Genomic DNA, 21182 nt, shown 5'->3' on the forward strand with positions numbered 1-21182 from the left:
TCAGCATGACGCTGGGGCTTTACAAGCGGACTCGGACACGGTGGGGGCCCGTCTCAAAAATTTCAACGCGCAGTGGGCTCACTCGCAAGTGGACCCCTGGATTCTGCAGGTAGTATCACAGGGGTACAAACTGGAATTCGAGACGTCTCCCCCTCGCCGGTTCCTGAAGTCTGCTCTACCAAAGTCTCCCTCCGACAGGGAGGCAGTTTTGGAAGCCATTCACAAGCTGTATTCCCAGCAGGTGATAATCAAGGTACCTCTCTTACAACAGGGAAAGGGGTATTATTCCACGCTGTTTGTGGTACCGAAGCCGGACGGCTCGGTGAGACCAATTTTAAATCTAAAATCCTTGAACACTTACATAAAGAGGTTCAAATTCAAGATGGAGTCACTCAGAGCAGTGATAGCAAACCTGGAAGAAGGGGACTATATGGTGTCTCTGGACATCAAAGATGCTTATCTCCACGTCCCAATCTACCCTTCTCACCAAGGGTACCTCAGGTTTGTAGTACAAAACTGTCATTATCAGTTTCAGACGCTGCCGTTTGGGTTGTCCACGGCACCTCGGGTCTTTACCAAGGTAATGGCCGAAATGATGATTCTTCTTCGAAGAAAAGGCGTTTTAATTATCCCTTACTTGGACGATCTCCTGATAAGGGCAAGGTCCAGGGAACAGTTAGAAGTCGGAGTAGCACTATCTCAGTTAGTGTTAAGTCAGCACGGGTGGATTCTAAATATTCCAAAATCGCAGCTGATTCCAACAACACGTCTCCTGTTCCTAGGAATGATTCTGGACACAGTCCAGAAAAAGGTGTTTCTCCCAGAGGAGAAGGCCAGGGAGTTATCCGAGCTAGTCAGGAATCTCCTAAAACCAGGCCAGGTGTCAGTGCATCAGTGCACGAGGGTCCTGGGAAAAATGGTGGCTTCTTACGAAGCGATTCCATTCGGAAGATTCCATGCAAGAACGTTTCAGTGGGATCTTCTGGACAAATGGTCCGGATCGCATCTTCAGATGCATCAGCGGATAACCCTGTCGCCAAGGACAAGGGTGTCTCTTCTGTGGTGGCTGCAGAGTGCTCATCTACTAGAGGGCCGCAGATTCGGCATTCAGGATTGGATCCATGGTGACCACGGATGCCAGCCTGAGAGGCTGGGGAGCAGTCACACAGGGACGAAATTTCCAGGGCTTGTGGTCAAGCATGGAAACATCTCTTCATATAAACATTCTGGAACTAAGGGCCATTTACAATGCCCTAAGTCAAGCAAAACCCCTGCTTCAGGGTCAGGCGGTATTGATCCAATCGGACAACATCACGTCAGTCGCCCACGTAAACAGACAGGGCGGCACGAGAAGCAGGAGGGCGATGGCAGAAGCTGCAAGGATTCTTCGCTGGGCGGAGAATCATGTGATAGCACTGTCAGCAGTGTTCATTCCGGGAGTGGACAACTGGGAAGCGGACTTCCTCAGCAGACACGACCTTCACCCGGGGGAGTGGGGACTTCATCCAGAAGTCTTCCAAGAGATGGTAAACCGTTGGGAAAAACCAAAGGTGGACATGATGGCGTCCCGTCTCAACAAAAAACTAGACAGATATTGCGCCAGGTCAAGGGACCCTCAGGCAATAGCGGTGGACGCTCTGGTAACACCATGGGTGTACCAGTCAGTGTATGTGTTCCCTCCTCTGCCTCTCATACCAAAAGTACTGAGAATCATAAAAAGGAGAAGAGTAAGAACTATACTCGTGGTTCCGGATTGGCCAAGAAGGACTTGGTACCCGGAACTTCAAGAGATGCTCACGGAGGAACCGTGGCCTCTACCTCTAAGAAAGGACCTGCTCCAGCAGGGGCCTTGTCTGTTCCAAGACTTACCGCGGCTGCGTTTGACGGCATGGCGGTTGAACGCCGGATCCTGAAGGAAAAAGGCATTCCAGAAGAAGTCATCCCTACCCTGATAAAGGCCAGGAAGGATGTAACCGCAAAACATTATCACCGCATTTGGCGAAAATATGTTGCGTGGTGTGAGGCCAAAGAGGCCCCTACAGAGGAATTTCAACTGGGTCGCTTCCTACATTTCCTGCAAACAGGACTGTCTATGGGCCTAAAATTAGGGTCCATTAAGGTTCAAATTTCGGCCCTGTCGATTTTCTTCCAAAAAGAACTGGCTTCAGTGCCTGAAGTCCAGACGTTTGTCAAAGGGGTACTGCATATACAGCCTCCTTTTGTGCCCCCGGTGGCACCTTGGGATCTCAATGTGGTTTTGGGGTTCCTAAAATCACATTGGTTTGAACCACTCACCACTGTGGAATTAAAATATCTCACATGGAAGGTGGTAATGCTGTTAGCCCTGGCTTCAGCCAGGCGTGTCTCAGAATTGGCGGCTTTATCTTATAAAAGCCCTTACCTGATTTTTCACACGGATAGGGCAGAATTGAGGACTCGTCCTCAATTTCTCCCAAAGGTGGTTTCAGCGTTTCACGTGAACCAGCCTATTGTGGTGCCTGCGGCTACTAGGGACTTGGAGGACTCCAAGTTACTGGACGTAGTCAGGGCCCTGAAAATATATATTTCCAGGACGGCTGGAGTCAGGAAATCTGACTCGCTGTTTATCCTGTATGCACCCAACAAGCTGGGTGCTCCTGCTTCTAAGCAGACGATTGCTCGTTGGATTTGTAGTACAATTCAGCTTGCACATTCTGTGGCAGGCCTGCCACAGCCAAAATCTGTAAAAGCCCATTCCACAAGGAAGGTGGGGTCATCTTGGGCGGCTGCCCGAGGGGTCTCGGCTTTACAACTTTGCCGAGCAGCTACTTGGTCAGGGGCAAACACGTTTGCTAAATTCTACAAATTTGATACCCTGGCTGAGGAGGACCTGGAGTTCTCTCATTCGGTGCTGCAGAGTCATCCGCACTCTCCCGCCCGTTTGGGAGCTTTGGTATAATCCCCATGGTCCTTACGGAGTCCCAGCATCCACTTAGGACGTTAGAGAAAATAAGAATTTACTTACCGATAATTCTATTTCTCATAGTCCGTAGTGGATGCTGGGCGCCCATCCCAAGTGCGGATTGTCTGCAATACTTGTATATAGTTATTGTTACAAAATTCGGGTTATTATTGTTGTGAGCCATCTTTTCAGAAGCTCCTTCGTTTATCATACTGTTAACTGGGTTCAGATCACAGGTTGTACGGTGTGATTGGTGTGGCTGGTATGAGTCTTACCCGGGATTCAAGATCCTTCCTTATTATGTACGCTCGTCCGGGCACAGTATCCTAACTGAGGCTTGGAGGAGGGTCATAGGGGGAGGAGCCAGTGCACACCAGCTAGTTCAAGCTTTTACTTTTGTGCCCAGTCTCCTGCGGAGCCGCTATTCCCCATGGTCCTTACGGAGTCCCAGCATCCACTACGGACTATGAGAAATAGAATTATCGGTAAGTAAATTCTTATTTTCTCATACGTCCTAGAGGATGCTGGGGATGCTTCAAGAACCATGGGGTCTAGACGGGATCCGCAGGAGACATGGGCACACTATAAGCCTTTGAATGGGTGTAAACTGGCTCCTCCCTCTATGCCCCTCCTCCAGACTCCAGTTACATTCTGTGCCCAGTGAGACTGGATGCACACTGAGGAGCTCTCCTGAGTTTCTCAGAAAAATACTTTATTTAGGTTTATTATTTTCAGGGAGCACTGCTGGCTACAGGCTCCCTGCTTCGTGGGAGTGAGGGGAGAGAAGCAGACCTACTTCTTAAGAGTTCAAGGGCTCTGCTTCTTAAGCTACTGGACACCATTAGCTCCAGAGGGTTCGATCACTACGGTACGCCTAGCTGCTCGTTCCCGGAGCCGCGCCGTCACCCCCCCTCACAAAGCCAGAAGATAGAAGCCGGGTGAGTATGAGCAGATCAGAAGACTTCAGTGACGGCAGAAGACGGCTTGAGGTACCATGCAGTGGCCACACTGCACGCCATGCTCCCACACTGATCACGGCACTGCAGGGCGCAGGGGGGGCGCCCTGGGCAGCATGGGGGGCCGCAAATACCACTGGCATGCAATATAACAGTGCCCAGGCACTTGTTAAGGGACCCCCGCCAGTATAAAGAATTTTGAGCAGGACTGAAGCGCGCCGTGTCGGGGGCGGGGCTTAGCCGCATAGCTCTCACCAGCGCCATTTCTCTCTTCACAGAAGGCTGCAGAGACGCTGGCCCTGATCCTCCACACTGCTGTGCAAGTAACAGGGTGCAAAACGGGGGGGCACTAGTAATTGGTGAATTATATTGTTTGATAAAAGCGCTAGCAGGTCTGGGCAGTATTGTTACTGACTTCAGAACCGGGATAGGCGCTGGGTGTGAGCTGGCTGAACTCTCTCTGTGTCTTTCTAACAGGCTCTGCTGTGGCTTTAAGAAATACAAAGACGGTGTTCCACTATTACTACCATTTCTTTTTCAAGTGACATATGAATGAGGATTCCTCTATGGAGTAAAAGGCCACTTCACCCATAAGGATTATTGAACCTTGATGTTCTACATGCAATATTATTATATACCTATGTGAGTGGGACCAAGCAAATAAAAACATCATTTGTCTTTTAACAGGATTACACTATGCCTGTATGTTTTTTGTCTTTTTTAGTGATGCTTCGTTCATAACAAACCAACCAATTGTGGATTTGAATCCCATAGTGCATTGATTGTGTAAGCATCTTTTTCTGAGGGTGTTAAGTAGCGCCACGTGGAGTCATATATTCTTAAAGTGATAGTTATTTTTGAATCACGGTGAAAGGTTCTCTTTGCCTCCAAGGGCTGCTATTAGTATTTAAGCGCATAAAGGGGTCTTTTTTTCTATTGTTTAAGGCTCTGCTCTGGGTCTGTCCCCTACAGCCCAGTGTGTTTGTGGCTGTCGGTACGTGTGTGTGTCGACATGTCTGAAGCTGAATGCTCTTCCCAGGAGGAGGCTGGCGTGGGGACTGACAGTTCTGTGAGAGTGACAGTGTCGGCACTGCCGACGGATGATTAGGTCAATATGCTGAGTGTTTTAAATACAAATGTGACTAAGTTGGCTAAGAGGTTTGATAAATCTGAGTCTAAGAACCAGACATGGAGGAAATTCATGGAAGATGCTTTGTCACAGGCCCAGACCCCTTTGGGGTCGCAGAAACGTGCATTTGCCCAAATAGCAGATACAGATACCGACACGGACTCTGATTCCAGTGTCGACTATAGTGATGCCAGATTACATCCAAAACTGGCTAAGAGTATTCAGTACATGATTGTGGGGATAAAAGATGTTTTACATATCACTGAGGACCTTGCTGTTCCTGATACGAGGGTCTGTATGTTTAAAGGCAAGAATCCTGCGGTAACGTTTCCTCCCTCTCATGAACTGAACGCACTTTTTGAAAAAGCTTGGGAAAATCCCGACAAAAAGTGTTCCCAAAAGAATTCCAATGGCATATCCGTTTCCCTCTGGGGACAGGGACAGCTGGGAGTCAATCCCCACGGTAGACAAAGCTTTGTCGCGTCTGTCCAAAAAGGTAGCGCTTCCGTCCCCTGACACGGCAGGAAAATACCCTGAAATCCATTTATGTCACTACAGGGTCGCTACTCAGGCCCGTTGTTGCTGCGGCATGGGTAAGTAGCGCTATTGAAAAGTGGGCAGATAACTTGTCATCTGAGGTAGATTCCCTAGACAGGGATAGTGTGCTTTTGACCTTGGGTCATATCAAGGACGCTGCAGCGTATTTAAAGGAAGCGGTAAGGGATATTGGCCTTTTGGGATTAAGGGCCAATGCCATGGCAGTCTCTGCTAGGAGAGCATTGTAGATTCATCAATGGAATGCTGATGCTGATTCTAAGAAGGCGATGGAGTCTTTACCGTTTAACGGTAAGGACCTGTTTGGGGACGGCCTCACTGACCTGGTCTCTACGGCTACCGCGGGTAAGTCATCTTTTTTACCTTATGTTCCTGCACAGCAGAAGAAATCGCCTCACTAGCAGATGCAGTCCTTTCGGCCCAACAAATTCAAAAAGGGACGTGGGTCCTCCTTCCTTGCTTCGAGGGGGAGAGGAAGGGGAAAAAGGTCACAGGCTGTGGCTAATTCCCAGGAGCAGAAGTCCTCTCCGGCTTCTGCCAAATCCACCGCATGACGCTGGGGCTCCTCTGCGGGAGTCCGCTCCGGTGGGGGCACGTCTCAAACTCTTCAGTCAGGCCTGGATGTACTCGGACCTGGATCCTTGGATAGTAGAAATAGTAACCCAAGGGTATAAGCTAGAGTTTCAAGATGTGCCCCCTCACCGATTTCTCAAATCGGCTTTGCCAGCTTCTCTGCCAGAAAGGGAGATAGTAAGCGCTGCGATACTAAAGTTGTGTCAAAATCAAGTGATTGTCACGGTACCCCCGTCTCAACGGAAGGGAAGGTTTTTATTCAAGCCTGTTCGTGGTCCCGAAGCCGGATGGCTCAGTCAGACCGATTCTAAATCTGAAATCCCTCAATTTCTTTCTAAAAAGATTCAAGTTCAAGATGGAGTCTCTACGAGCAGTGATCTCCAGTCTGGAGAAGGGGGATTTTATGGTGTCGGTCGACATAAAAGATGCCTACTTACATGTCCCCATATATCCTCCACATCAGGCTTACCTGAGATTTGCTGTGCAGGATTGTCATTACCAATTTCAGACGTTGTTGTTTGGTCTGTCCAAGGCTCCGAGGATTTTCACCAAAGTAATGGCGGAAATGATGGTTCTCCTGCGCAAGCAGGGAATCACAATTATCCCGAACTTGGACGATCTCCTCATAAAGGCGAGGTCCAAGGAGAAATTGTTGAAGAATGTTGCTCTTTCGCTGACGATTCTGCAACAATACGGTTGGCTCCTAAATTTGCCAAAATCACAGTTGGATCCAACGACACGGCTGTCGTTCCTGGGTATGATTCTGGATACAGAATTACAGAGAGCTTTTCTTCCAGTGGAAAAAGCTTTGGAAATACAGAACATGGTAAAACAGATTCTGAAACCGGCAAAGGTGTCAGTTCTTCACTGCACTCGGTTGCTGGGGAAGATGGTGGCGGCCTACGAGGCCATTCCGTATGGCAGGTTCCATGCAAGGGTGTTTCAGTGGAACCTGCTGGACCAGTGGTCCGGGTCTCACCTGGACATGTACCAGAAAATTATTCTATCTCCGAGGACAAGAATTCCTGTGGTGGCTGCACAGTTCTCACCTTCTGGACGGACGCAGGTTTGGGATTCAGGATTGGATCCTGGTGACCACGGATGCAAGCCTCAGAGGCTGGGGAGCAGTCACACAGGGAAGAAACTTTCAGGGAAAGTGGTCAAGTCAGGAAGCTTGTCTACACATAAACATTCTGGAATTAAGAGCCATCCACAACGGCATACTGCAAGCAGACCATCGTCTTCGAGGTCTGCCGGTCTTGATTCAGTCAGACAACGTGACAGCAGTGGCGTACATAAACCGCCAAGGCAGAACAAAGAGCAGAGCGGCAATGGCCGAGGCCACGAAGATTCTTCGTTGGGCGGAAAGACATGCCAGCGCTCTGGCAGCGGTCTTCATTCCAGGAGTGGACAACTGGGAAGCAGATTTCCTCAGCAGACACGATCTCCATCCAGGAGAGTGGGGTCTTCATCAAGAGGTCTTTGCAGAAGTGACAAATCGTTGGGGAGTTCCTCAAGTGGACATGATGGCGTCCCGCCTCAACAAGAAACTTAAGAGATATTGTTCCAGGTCAAGGGACCCTCAGGCGATAGCGGTGGACGCCCTAGTGACACCGTGGGTGTTTCAGTCGGTCTATGTGTTCCCTCCACTTCCACTCATTCCAAGCGTGATAAAAATTATAAGAAAAAGAAGGGTTCCGGCGATCCTCATTGTTCCGGATTGGCCAAAAAGGGCCTGGTATCCAGATCTTCAGGAGTTGCTCATAGAAGATCCCTGGCCTCTTCCTCTTTGGGAGGACCTGTTACAACAGGGGCCGTGCGTGTATCAGGACTTACCGCGGCTGCGTTTGCCGGCGTGGCGGTTGAACGCCAAATCCTAGCCCGAAAGGGTATTCACAGTGAAGTCATCCCTACACTTCTTCAGGCTAGAAAAGAAGTAACGGCAAAGCATTACCACCGTATCTGAAGAAAATATGTGTCTTGGTGTGAATCCAAGAAGGCTCCTACGGAAGAATTTCACCCGGGGCGGTAGCTCCATTTCCTACAAGCAGGTGTGGATGCGGGCTTAAAGTTAGGCTCTATTAAGGTACAGATTTCGGCCTTATCGATCTTTTTACAAAAAGAATTGGCTTCCCTTCCAGAAGTTCAGACCTTCGTGAAGGGCGTGCTGCACATCCAACCTCCCTTTGTGCCCCCGGTGGCACCATGGGATCTTAATGTTGTGTTGCAATTCTTGCAATCACATTGGTTTGAACCTTTGCGCAAGGTTGAGTTAAAATTCCTTACTTGGAAAGTGGTCATGTTGTTGGCCTTGGCGTCTGCAAGGCGAGTGTCTGAGTTGGCGGCTTTGTCTCACAAAAGCCCCTATTTGATTTTCCATGCTGATAGAGCGGAGTTAAGAACTCGTCAGCAATTTCTGCCAAAAGTGGTTTCCTCATTTCACGTAAACCAGCCAATTGTGGTGCCAGTGGCTACTGACGCCTTGGCGGCGTCAAAGTCTCTCGATGTGGTCAGAGCTTTGAAGATTTATGTCGCCAATTTTTAGAGATAATAGCACTTGTTATCAAGGGAGCGCAAAAATAAAATATACAAACTCTTTATTTTTAAAATGTATATAAACAGAAAAAACCCGCATTCAATAAATACATTGGAGTCAACATACATAAACACCGCTATCCATATCTATATGAAAACCAATATATCTATTTCATATTGCCCTTTATGACAACGGAAAATGTCTATTAAAGTGTCCAAGAAATCCTCATGGATAAAGCTGTTGTAAATTTATAATCGTTACTTTCCAGTAGTAGTTGATACTTAGAATTCCTTCTTGTGGATAAACAGCAACAATTGTAACCACCGCCTCTATTTAATATTAGTGCAGTTGAAAGTTCATATATAACTCACGTGAGTATTAGAGGAAAGCAGGGGGAGAACGCCGTGGTAGTTGGTGAATCACAGCGGTATGCTACGACCCACGCTATTCGTGGCTGGATCTTAATGACACTCGCGGTTGGAATATTTTTCCCTCGGGTGGGGTAGAGACCTCCTTTTGCTCAGCCTCAGATTGCTTTTTCCCCACCGCTGTCTTAGCAATGGACGTCCGCCGCAGTGTAACTTGTTGTAAACGGGCTTAAAGTATCAGCATTCAGAATGTCCGGAAAAGCACCTTGCTTACGCGTTTCTCCGCTGTTATCCAAGAGCGGTTTCGTCAGAGGATACATCAGCAGCCTGACAGGCTCTTTTTAAACTGCACCGGACCAATAGCATTACTAATTAATTAATTAAATGCATTCATGTAATGACTCCCATATGCATTAGCTTACCAATTACACATATAAACAGCATTTCATGATCTATTATAGTTAAAAATAAAATTAAAAATAAGCAACATGGTGGTTTAAGAATAACAATAGTATGTAATTATATGCAGATTAACATCTAATCCTTCTATCGATATCCCGTATCAATTATCACATATTCATAGCTAAGAGACAAAAACACCAAAGAATCCCCACTTTATTCATAAAAAGCACAAGCCTTTAAGGATAACCTAAATCCACATCAATACTAAAGCAGCTCTCATGGCGCAGGGGAACCATCACCAACACTCCATACAGTGAGTCCCATGTTCGAATCCGACTCGCTCAGCTTATCACTAATACCATTTAATTACTTTTAATAAAATTATTCTATCAATTTATTTATACCTTTATTTTTATATTTATTTTTATTTTAACACCTGGAATAATTTGTCACTTCCTTAAAACCTAGTTCTCCTATATATTATAATCATCCCATATTGTAATTCCATTGCTGCTTTAAACAACACAAAGAAAAAAAAGGGTTCCAGGGTTTAAAGAAGGAGGGGAGGCGGAAGAGAAGGGGGGAAATAAACATTGAACCAGAAAAAAGTGTAGAAGAGATGGGAAAAGAGACCTGATGTTCATCATTTCTAGTGGATTTTTCTAGAGGATTTTGAAAGAACACACACAACAGCAATATGCATTTTATTCCTAAAAGGAAAACTGTTCCCAAAATGCAACTACTTCTAATAATTTCTTTGTTTATTTAATTAATTAAAATCTTCAGAGACCACCAATATTATTCAATTCGATGCTCTCATTCAGACCATCAGGGGTGAGGGTACCCAAAGAAAAAATCCAAAATGCCTCCCTTGTGCAGAGACGATTGAATCTGTCTCCCCCCCTCGGGGTAGGGGCCACATACTCAATCGCCTGCACCTTCAAAACTTCCACATTCCCTGCATGACAATATGCGACATGCCTTGAAACACTATGTTTAAGGTTCTTTTTACTCACATTCCTTCTATGCTCGAGAAACCTAACATTTAAACTTCTTGTTGTTCTTCCTACATATTGTTTTCTACATATGCAGGTTATCAGGTATATCACATACATATGCTGACAATTAATAAATGTACCTATATCAAATTTCAGATGCAAAGACATTGATTCAAAGCTGGTACTTCTGTTAATCATATGGGGGCATGTTAAACAGTTTTTCTTTCCACATTTAAAACATCCTCTTAAAGGGGTTAACCAATTTAAAGCCTGAATGCTCTCTGATCTCTGTCCCTGATAGAAACTTGGGGAAACATGATTTTTAATATTTTTGGCCTTTCGAAATACAACCTTCACTGTCTCTCCTAGGCAAGGATTAAGAGTCTTGTCTAGTTTGAGTATTCCAAAGTTTTTTCTAAGAACGTCCTTGATCTCATTAGAGCAATTATTATATTTGGTAATAAATGGGAGTATTTTATTTTCATCTCGTTCTTTACCATTAGTTTCATTATTTTCCCCAAGTTCAATGATAGATGCCCTAGATAGAAGGGAGTCTCTACTTCTATTATTTGCTACTTTTAAAGATTTATCTAGCAACTCTACTGGATATCCTTGATCTAGAAAGGCCTCTGTAAGTATCTCAGCTTGTTTTTGAAAATCCTCTTGTCCCGTGCAGTTTCTTTTCATTCTTAAATATTGTCCCATAGGTATATTGTCTTTCCATTTTTGGTGGTGACAACTCTTGTAATTAAGATATCCATTACAATCAACCTCCTTCCTATAGGTGCTAGTAATAACAACTTCTTCCCTGACAGAGAGAGCAATTATGTCGCCAGAACGACGCAGATTAGGAAAACAGAGGCTCTGTTGGTCCTGTGGGCTCCCAACAAGATTGGGGCTCCTGCTTCTAAACAGACTATTGCGCACTGGATCTGTAATACAATTCAGCACGCTCATTCTACGGCAGGATTGCCATTACCGAAATCGGTGAAAGCCCATTCTACCAGGAAGGTGGACTCATCCTGGGCAGCTGCCCGGGGGGTCTCGGTGTTACAACTTTGCCGAGCTGCTACTTGGTCGGGTTCAAACACCTTTGCCAAGTTTTACAAGATTGATACCCTGGCTGAGGAGGACCTCTTGTTTGGTCAATCGGTGCTGCAGAGTCATCCGCACTCTCCCGCCCGTTCTAGAGCTTTGGTATAAACCCCATGGTTCTTGAAGCATCCTCTAGGACGTATGAGAAAATAGGATTTTAATACCTACCTGTAAATCCTTTTCTCTTAGTCCGTAGAGGATGCTGGGCGCCCGTCCCAGTGCGGGCTGTATCTGCAGTTTGCTGTAGTTACGCTCATGTTGCGTTGAGAGTAGTCACTCTGTGACTGTTGTTGGTCATGCCGTTGCATGCGTTTTTGGTTGAATGCCATGTTGTACGACGTGTTAGTGGTGTGAGCTGGTCTGTATCTCACCTTAGTTTAAAGCAGTTAAATAAATACTTTCTTCGAAATGTCCGTCTCCCTGGGCACAGTTCCTATAACTGGAGTCTGGAGGAGGGGCATAGAGGGAGGAGCCAGTTCACACCCATTCAAAGTCTTATAGTGTGCCCTGCGGATCCCGTCTATACCCCATGGTTCTTGAAGCATCCCCAGCATCCTCTACGGACTAAGAGAAAAGGATTTACCGGTAGGTATTAAAATCCTATTATTTTTTAGAAAAGATTCAGTTGTTCTCCACTTTATAGTACATAGTAATCCTGATTTAGAGCAAAGTGTATTCTGTAAAATATATAAATTCATTTTATCACTAAGTGACATCTTCCTATTAAAAAGAAACGGTTGATAATTAGAGATTCATTATAGTGTATGAGAGTGTATTGTTGTGTTTGGCAATGTATTACTTTTTGATGTTTTTTCTTCCCAATTTCAGTATCAGATCAGAGTCTTCCCATAGTGCCGCGTCCGCCATCAGAGCCGAGTAGTGGAAATAAACAGTAAGTCGGCACCACTAGGGGGAGACGCTGAGGTTTCCTCATCACGTTATTATATATATATGGGATCAGACACATGAGGGCACCTACTTTTCATGTTACATGGTGACTGTATTATTTATATTAAGTATATTACTGCAGGATTGTGGGGACATTGGCCCTCATTCCAAGTTGATCGTTAGCTGCCATTGTTCGCAGCACAGCGATCAGGCTAAAAATCGGCTGTTCTGCGCATGCGTACGGGCCACAGTACGCACGCGCGAAGTACTTTCACACAAAACTATGCTGTTTTACACAAGGTCGAGCTACGCTTTTCTGTCGCTGTGTTGATCGGTGAGTGATTGACAGGAAGTGGGTGTTTCTGGGTGGTAACTGGCCGTTTTCCGGGAGTGTGCTAAAAAAATGCAGGCGTGCCTGGGGAAACGGGGGAGTGGCTGGCCGAACGCAGGGCGTGTTTGTGACGTCAAAGCAGGAACTAAACTGTCTGCAGTGATCGCAAGGTAGGAGTAAATTTGGAGCTGCTCAGAAACTGCATGAAAATTTTTACGAGCAGTTCTGCTAACCTTTCAGTCGCACTTCTGCTAAGCTAAGATACACTCCCAGAGGGCGGCGGCCTAGCGTGTGCACTGCTGCTAAAAGCAGCTAGCGAGCGATCAACTCGGAATGAGGGCCATTGGGCGGGCCCGGTACTGTGGATGTGTAAATGTATGGTGCGCGCTGTGGGGGACGCACTTGCGGCATCACGGGGGGCATAGTTACATCTCCTTTGCACTCTCAGTCAGTCCCCTACAGAGGACCTGCCATGGGTACATTTTACTCAGGGCTCTTCCATAGATTTTAATGCAAAAATCACAAAGATTAAAACAAGTTAGCATTGCATCCAATGCACAGAGTAAGAGTAATTGTACTGTGCCACTGTCATTGCATCCAATGTAGAGTAAAATTGTACTTTACCGTTGTCATTGCATCCAGTATACAGAGTAAGAGGAATTGTATTGTGCCGCTGTCATTGCTTCCAATGTACAGAGTAAGAGGAATTGTACTGTGCCGCTGTCATTGCTTCCAATGTACAGAGTAAGAGGAATTGTATTGTGCCGCTGTCATTGCATCCAGTGCACAGAGTAAGAGTAATTGTACTGTGTCGCTGTCATTGCATCCAATGCACAGAGTAAGAGTAATTGTACTGTGCCGACGTCATTGCATCCAGTGCAGAGTAAGAGTAATTGTATTGTGCCGTCGTCATTGCATCCAGTGTACAGAGTAAGAGGAATTGTACTGTGCCGCTGTCACTGCATCCAGTGCACAGAGTAAGAGTAATTGTACTGTGCCGCTGTCATTGCATCCAATGCACAGAGTAAGAGGAATTGTACTGTGTCGCTGTCATTGCATCCAGTGCACAGAGTAAGAGTAATTGTACTGTGCCGCTGTCATTGCATCCAGTGCACATAGTAAGAGTAATTGTACTGTGTCGCTGTCATTGCATCCAATGCACAGAGTAAGAGTAATTGTACTGTGCCGACATCATTGCATCCAGTGCACAGAGTAAGAGGAATTGTACTGTGTCGCTGTCATTGCATCCAGTGTACAGAGTAAGAGTAATTGTACTGTGCCGCTGTCATTGCATCCAGTGCACAGAGTAAGAGTTGTTGTAGTGTGCCGCTGTCATTGCATCCAGTGCACAGAGTAAGAAGAATTGTACTGTGCCGCTGTCATTGCATCCAGTGCACATAGTAAGAGTTATTGTACTGTGCCGCTGTCATTGCATCCAGTGCACATAGTAAGAGTTATTGTACTGTGCCGCTGTCATTGCATCCAGTGCACAGAGTAAGAGTTATTGTACTGTGCCGCTGTCATTGCATCCAGTGCACAGAGTAAGAGTAATTGTACTGTGCCGCTGTCATTGCATCCAGTGCACAGAGTAAGGGTTATTGTACTGTGCCGACGTCATTGCATCCAGTGCACAGAGTAAGAGTTATTGTACTGTGCCGACGTCATTGCATCCAGTGCACAGAGTAAGAGGAATTGTACTGTGTCGCTGTCATTGCATCCAGTGTACAGAGTAAGAGTAATTGTACTGTGCCGCTGTCATTGCATCCAGTGCACAGAGTAAGAGTAATTGTACTGTGCCGACGTCATTGCATCCAGTGCACAGAGTAAGATGAATTGTACTGTGTCGCTGTCATTGCATCCAGTGTACAGAGTAAGAGTAATTGTACTGTGCCGCTGTCATTGCATCCAGTGCACAGAGTAAGAGTTATTGTAGTGTGCCGCTGTCATTGCATCCAGTGCACAGAGTAAGAAGAATTGTACTGTGCCGCTGTCATTGCATCCAGTGCACATAGTAAGAGTTATTGTACTGTGTCGCTGTCATTGCATCCAATGCACAGAGTAAGAGTAATTGTACTGTGCCGTCGTCATTGCATCCAGTGCAGAGTAAGAGGAATTGTACTGTGCCGCTTTCATTGCATACTTTGCACAGAGTAAGAGTAATTGTACTGTGCCGCTGTCATTGCATCCAGTGCAGAGTAAGAGTAATTGTACTGTGCCGCTGTCATTGCATCCAGTGCACATAGTAAGAGTAATTGTACTGTGCCGCTGTCATTGCATCCAGTGCACAGAGTAAGAGTACTTGTACTGTGCCGACGTCATTGCATCCAGTGCACAGAGTAAGAGGAATTGTACTGTGCCGACGTCATTGCATCCAGTGCACAGAGTAAGAGTAATTGTACTGTGCCGCTGTCATTGCATCCAGTGCACAGAGTAAGAGGAATTGTACTGTGTCGCTGTCATTGCATCCAGTGTACAGAGTAAGAGTAATTGTACTGTGCCGCTGTCATTGCATCCAGTGCACAGAGTAAGAGTTATTGTACTGTGCCGCTGTCATTGCATCCAGTGCACAGAGTAAGAGTAATTGTACTGTGCCGATGTCATTGCATCCAGTGCACAGAGTAAGAGTTATTGTACTGTGCCGACGTCATTGCATCCAGTGCACAGAGTAAGAGTCATTGTACTGTGCCGACGTCATTGCATCCAGTGCACAGAGTAAGAGGAATTGTACTGTGTCGCTGTCATTGCATCCAGAGTACAGAGTAAGAGTAATTGTACTGTGCCGCTGTCATTGCATCCAGTGCACAGAGTAAGAGGAATTGTACTGTGCCGCTGTCATTGCATCCAGTGTACAGAGTAAGAGTAATTGTACTGTGCCGCTGTCATTGCATCCAGTGCACAGAGTAAGAGTTATTGTAGTGTGCCGCTGTCATTGCATCCAGTGCACAGAGTAAGAGGAATTGTACTGTGCCGCTGTCATTGCATCCAGTGCACATAGTAAGAGTTATTGTACTGTGCCGCTGTCATTGCATCCAGTGCACAGAGTAAGAGTTATTGTACTGTGCCGCTGTCATTGCATCCAGTGCACAGAGTAAGAGTAATTGTACTGTGCCGCTGTCATTGCATCCAGTGGACAGAGTAAGAGGAATTGTACTGTGCCGCTGTCATTGCATCCAGTGCACAGAGTAAGAGTAATTGTACTGTGCCGCTGTCATTGCATCCAGTGCACAGAGTAAGGGTTATTGTACTGTGCCGACGTCATTGCATCCAGTGCACAGAGTAAGAGTTATTGTACTGTGCCGACGTCATTGCATCCAGTGCACAGAGTAAGAGGAATTGTACTGTGTCGCTGTCATTGCATCCAGTGTACAGAGTAAGAGTAATTGTACTGTGCCGCTGTCATTGCATCCAGTGCACAGAGTAAGAGTAATTGTACTGTGCTGACGTCATTGCATCCAGTGCACAGAGTAAGAGGAATTGTACTGTGTCGCTGTCATTGCATCCAGTGTACAGAGTAAGAGTAATTGTACTGTGCCGCTGTCATTGCATCCAGTGCACATAGTAAGAGTTATTGTACTGTGTCGCTGTCATTGCATCCAATGCACAGAGTAAGAGTAATTGTACTGTGCCGTCGTCATTGCATCCAGTGCAGAGTAAGAGGAATTGTACTGTGCCGCTTTCATTGCATACTTTGCACAGAGTAAGAGTAATTGTACTGTGCCGCTGTCATTGCATCCAGTGCAGAGTAAGAGTAATTGTACTGTGCCGCTGTCATTGCATCCAGTGCACATAGTAAGAGTAATTGTACTGTGCCGCTGTCATTGCATCCAGTGCACAGAGTAAGAGTACTTGTACTGTGCCGACGTCATTGCATCCAGTGCACAGAGTAAGAGGAATTGTACTGTGCCGACGTCATTGCATCCAGTGCACAGAGTAAGAGGAATTGTACTGTGCCGCTGTCATTGCATCCAGTGCACAGAGTAAGAGGAATTGTACTGTGTCGCTGTCATTGCATCCAGTGTACAGAGTAAGAGTAATTGTACTGTGCCGCTGTCATTGCATCCAGTGCACAGAGTAAGAGTTATTGTACTGTGCCGCTGTCATTGCATCCAGTGCACAGAGTAAGAGTAATTGTACTGTGCCGCTGTCATTGCATCCAGTGCACAGAGTAAGAGTTATTGTACTGTGCCGACGTCATTGCATCCAGTGCACAGAGTAAGAGTTATTGTACTGTGCCGACGTCATTGCATCCAGTGCACAGAGTAAGAGGAATTGTACTGTGTCGCTGTCATTGCATCCAGTGTACAGAGTAAGAGTAATTGTACTGTGCCGCTGTCATTGCATCCAGTGCACAGAGTAAGAGGAATTGTACTGTGTCGCTGTCATTGCATCCAGTGTACAGAGTAAGAGTAATTGTACTGTGCCGCTGTCATTGCATCCAGTGCACAGAGTAAGAGGAATTGTACTGTGCCGCTGTCATTGCATCCAGTGTACAGAGTAAGAGTAATTGTACTGTGCCGCTGTCATTGCATCCAGTGCACAGAGTAAGAGTTATTGTAGTGTGCCGCTGTCATTGCATCCAGTGCACAGAGTAAGAAGAATTGTACTGTGCCGCTGTCATTGCATCCAGTGCACATAGTAAGAGTTATTGTACTGTGCCGCTGTCATTGCATCCAGTGCACAGAGTAAGAGTTATTGTACTGTGCCGCTGTCATTGCATCCAGTGCACAGAGTAAGAGTAATTGTACTGTGCCGCTGTCATTGCATCCAGTGCACAGAGTAAGAGGAATTGTACTGTGTCGCTGTCATTGCATCCAGTGTACAGAGTAAGAGTAATTGTACTGTGCCGCTGTCATTGCATCCAGTGCACAGAGTAAGAGTTATTGTAGTGTGCCGCTGTCATTGCATCCAGTGCACAGAGTAAGAAGAATTGTACTGTGCCGCTGTCATTGCATCCAGTGCACATAGTAAGAGTTATTGTACTGTGCCGCTGTCATTGCATCCAGTGCACAGAGTAAGAAGAATTGTACTGTGCCGCTGTCATTGCATCCAGTGCACAGAGTAAGAGTAATTGTACTGTGCCGCTGTCATTGCATTCAGTGCACAGAGTAAGAGTTATTGTACTGTGCCGCTGTCATTGCATCCAGTGCACAGAGTAAGAGTAATTGTACTGTGCCGCTGTCATTGCATTCAGTGCACAGAGTAAGAGTTATTGTACTGTGCCGACGTCATTGCATCCAGTGCACAGAGTAAGAGCTATTGTACTGTGCCGACGTCATTGCATCCAGTGCACAGAGTAAGAGGAATTGTACTGTGTCGCTGTCATTGCATCCAGTGTACAGAGTAAGAGTAATTGTACTGTGCCGCTGTCATTGCATCCAGTGCACAGAGTAAGAGTAATTGTACTGTGCCGACGTCATTGCATCCAGTGCACAGAGTAAGAGGAATTGTACTGTGTCGCTGTCATTGCATCCAGTGCACAGAGTAAGAGTAATTGTACTGTGCCACCATCATTGCATCCAGTGCACAGAGTAAGAGGAATTGTACTGTGTCGCTGTCATTGCATCCAGTGCACAGAGTAAGAGTAATTGTACTGTGTCGCTGTCATTGCATCCAATGCACAGAGTAAGAGTAATTGTACTGTGCCGTCGTCATTGCATCCAGTGCAGAGTAAGAGGAATTGTACTGTGCCGCTTTCATTGCATACTTTGTACAGAGTAAGAGTAATTGTACTGTGCCGCTGTCATTGCATCCAGTGCAGAGTAAGAGTAATTGTACTGTGCTGCTGTCATTGCATCCAGTGCACAGAGTAAGAGTACTTGTACTGTGCCGCTGTCATTGCATCCAGTGCACATAGTAAGAGTAATTGTACTGTGCCGCTGTCATTGCATCCAGTGCACAGAGTAAGAGTAATTGTACTGTGCCGCTGTCATTGCATCCAGTGCACAGAGTAAGAGTAATTGTACTGTGCCGCTGTCATTGCATCCAGTGCAGAGTAAGAGTAATTGTACTGTGCCACCATCATTGCATCCAATGTACATAGTAAGATTAATTGTACTGTGCCGCTGTCATTGCATCCAGTGCACAGAGTAAGAGTAATTGTACTGTGCCACCATCATTGCATCCAGTGCACAGAGTAAGAGTAATTGTACTGTGCCACCATCATTGCATCCAGTGCACAGAGTAAGAGTAATTGTACTGTGCCACCATCATTGCATCCAGTGCACAGAGTAAGAGTAATTGTACTGTGCCGCTGTCATTGCATACTTTGTACAGAGTAAGAGGAATTGTACTGTGTCGCTGTCATTGAATCCAGTGCACATAGTAAGAGTAATTGTACTGTGCCGCTGTCACTGCATCCAGTGCACAGAGTAAGAGTAATTGTACTGTGCCGCTGTCATTGCATACTTTGTACAGAGTAAGAGGAATTGTACTGTGTCGCTGTCATTGAATCCAGTGCACATAGTAAGAGTAATTGTACTGTGCCGCTGTCATTGCATCCTTTGTACAGATTAAGAGTAATTGTACTGTGCCGCTGTCATTGCATCCAGTGCACATAGTAAGAGTAATTGTACTGTGCCGCTGTCATTGCATCCCGTGCACAGAGTAAGAGTAATTGTACTGTGCCGCTGTCATTGCATCCAGTGCACAGAGTAAGAGTAATTGTACTGTGCCGCTGTCATTGCATCCAGTGCACAGAGTAAGAGTAATTGTACTGTGCCACCGTCATTGCATCCATTGCACAGAGTAAGAGTTATTGTACTGTGCCGACGTCATTGCATCCAGTGCACAGAGTAAGAGGAATTGTACTGTGTCGCTGTCATTGCATCCAGTGTACAGAGTAAGAGTAATTGTACTGTGCCGCTGTCATTGCATCCAGTGCACAGAGTAAGAGGAATTGTACTGTGCCGCTGTCATTGCATCCAGTGTACAGAGTAAGAGGAATTGTACTGTGCCGCTGTCATTGCATCCAGTGCACAGAGTAAGAGTTATTGTAGTGTGCCGCTGTCATTGCATCCAGTGCACAGAGTAAGAAGAATTGTACTGTGCCGCTGTCATTGCATCCAGTGCACATAGTAAGAGTTATTGTACTGTGCCGCTGTCATTGCATCCAGTGCACAGAGTAAGAGTTATTGTACTGTGCCGACGTCATTGCATCCAGTGCACAGAGTAAGAGGAATTGTACTGTGTCGCTGTCATTGCATCCAGTGTACAGAGTAAGAGTAATTGTACTGTGCCGCTGTCATTGCATCCAGTGCACAGAGTAAGAGGAATTGTACTGTGCCGCTGTCATTGCATCCAGTGTACAGAGTAAGAGTAATTGTACTGTGCCGCTGTCATTGCATCCAGTGCACAGAGTAAGAGTTATTGTAGTGTGCCGCTGTCATTGCATCCAGTGCACAGAGTAAGAAGAATTGTACTGTGCCGCTGTCATTGCATCCAGTGCACATAGTAAGAGTTATTGTACTGTGCCGCTGTCATTGCATCCAGTGCACAGAGTAAGAGTAATTGTACTGTGCCGACGTCATTGCATCCAGTGCACAGAGTAAGAGGAATTGTACTGTGTCGCTGTCATTGCATCCAGTGCACAGAGTAAGAGTAATTGTACTGTGCCACCATCATTGCATCCAGTGCACAGAGTAAGAGGAATTGTACTGTGTCGCTGTCATTGCATCCAGTGCACAGAGTAAGAGTAATTGTACTGTGTCGCTGTCATTGCATCCAATGCACAGAGTAAGAGTAATTGTACTGTGCCGTCGTCATTGCATCCAGTGCAGAGTAAGAGGAATTGTACTGTGCCGCTTTCATTGCATACTTTGTACAGAGTAAGAGTAATTGTACTGTGCCGCTGTCATTGCATCCAGTGCAGAGTAAGAGTAATTGTACTGTGCCGCTGTCATTGCATCCAGTGCACAGAGTAAGAGTAATTGTACTGTGCCGCTGTCATTGCATCCAGTGCACAGAGTAAGAGTTATTGTACTGTGCCGACGTCATTGCATCCAGTGCACAGAGTAAGAGTTATTGTACTGTGCCGACGTCATTGCATCCAGTGCACAGAGTAAGAGGAATTGTACTGTGTCGCTGTCATTGCATCCAGTGTACAGAGTAAGAGTAATTGTACTGTGCCGCTGTCATTGCATCCAGTGCACAGAGTAAGAGGAATTGTACTGTGCCGCTGTCATTGCATCCAGTGTACAGAGTAAGAGTAATTGTACTGTGCCGCTGTCATTGCATCCAGTGCACAGAGTAAGAGTTATTGTAGTGTGCCGCTGTCATTGCATCCAGTGCACAGAGTAAGAAGAATTGTACTGTGCCGCTGTCATTGCATCCAGTGCACATAGTAAGAGTTATTGTACTGTGCCGCTGTCATTGCATCCAGTGCACAGAGTAAGAGTTATTGTACTGTGCCGCT

At 46.1% G+C, this 21182-nt stretch overlaps 1 protein-coding gene across 3 annotated transcripts in view; it reads left to right on the plus strand.

Moving 5' to 3' along the window:
• Nucleotides 1-21182, plus strand: part of CCDC180 (coiled-coil domain containing 180) — a 187027-nt gene that overhangs the window by 136841 nt on the left and 29004 nt on the right. For all 3 annotated transcript variants that reach the window (XM_063936280.1, XM_063936281.1, XM_063936279.1), the window contains one exon: nt 12382-12445. In XM_063936280.1, coding sequence (XP_063792350.1) covers nt 12382-12445 — 64 coding nt within the window. The remainder of the gene's footprint in view (nt 1-12381; nt 12446-21182) is intronic.

This window comes from Pseudophryne corroboree, chromosome 8 (genome assembly GCF_028390025.1).
Source record: "Pseudophryne corroboree isolate aPseCor3 chromosome 8, aPseCor3.hap2, whole genome shotgun sequence".
In the NCBI taxonomy this organism is placed as follows: Eukaryota; Metazoa; Chordata; class Amphibia; order Anura; family Myobatrachidae; genus Pseudophryne; species Pseudophryne corroboree.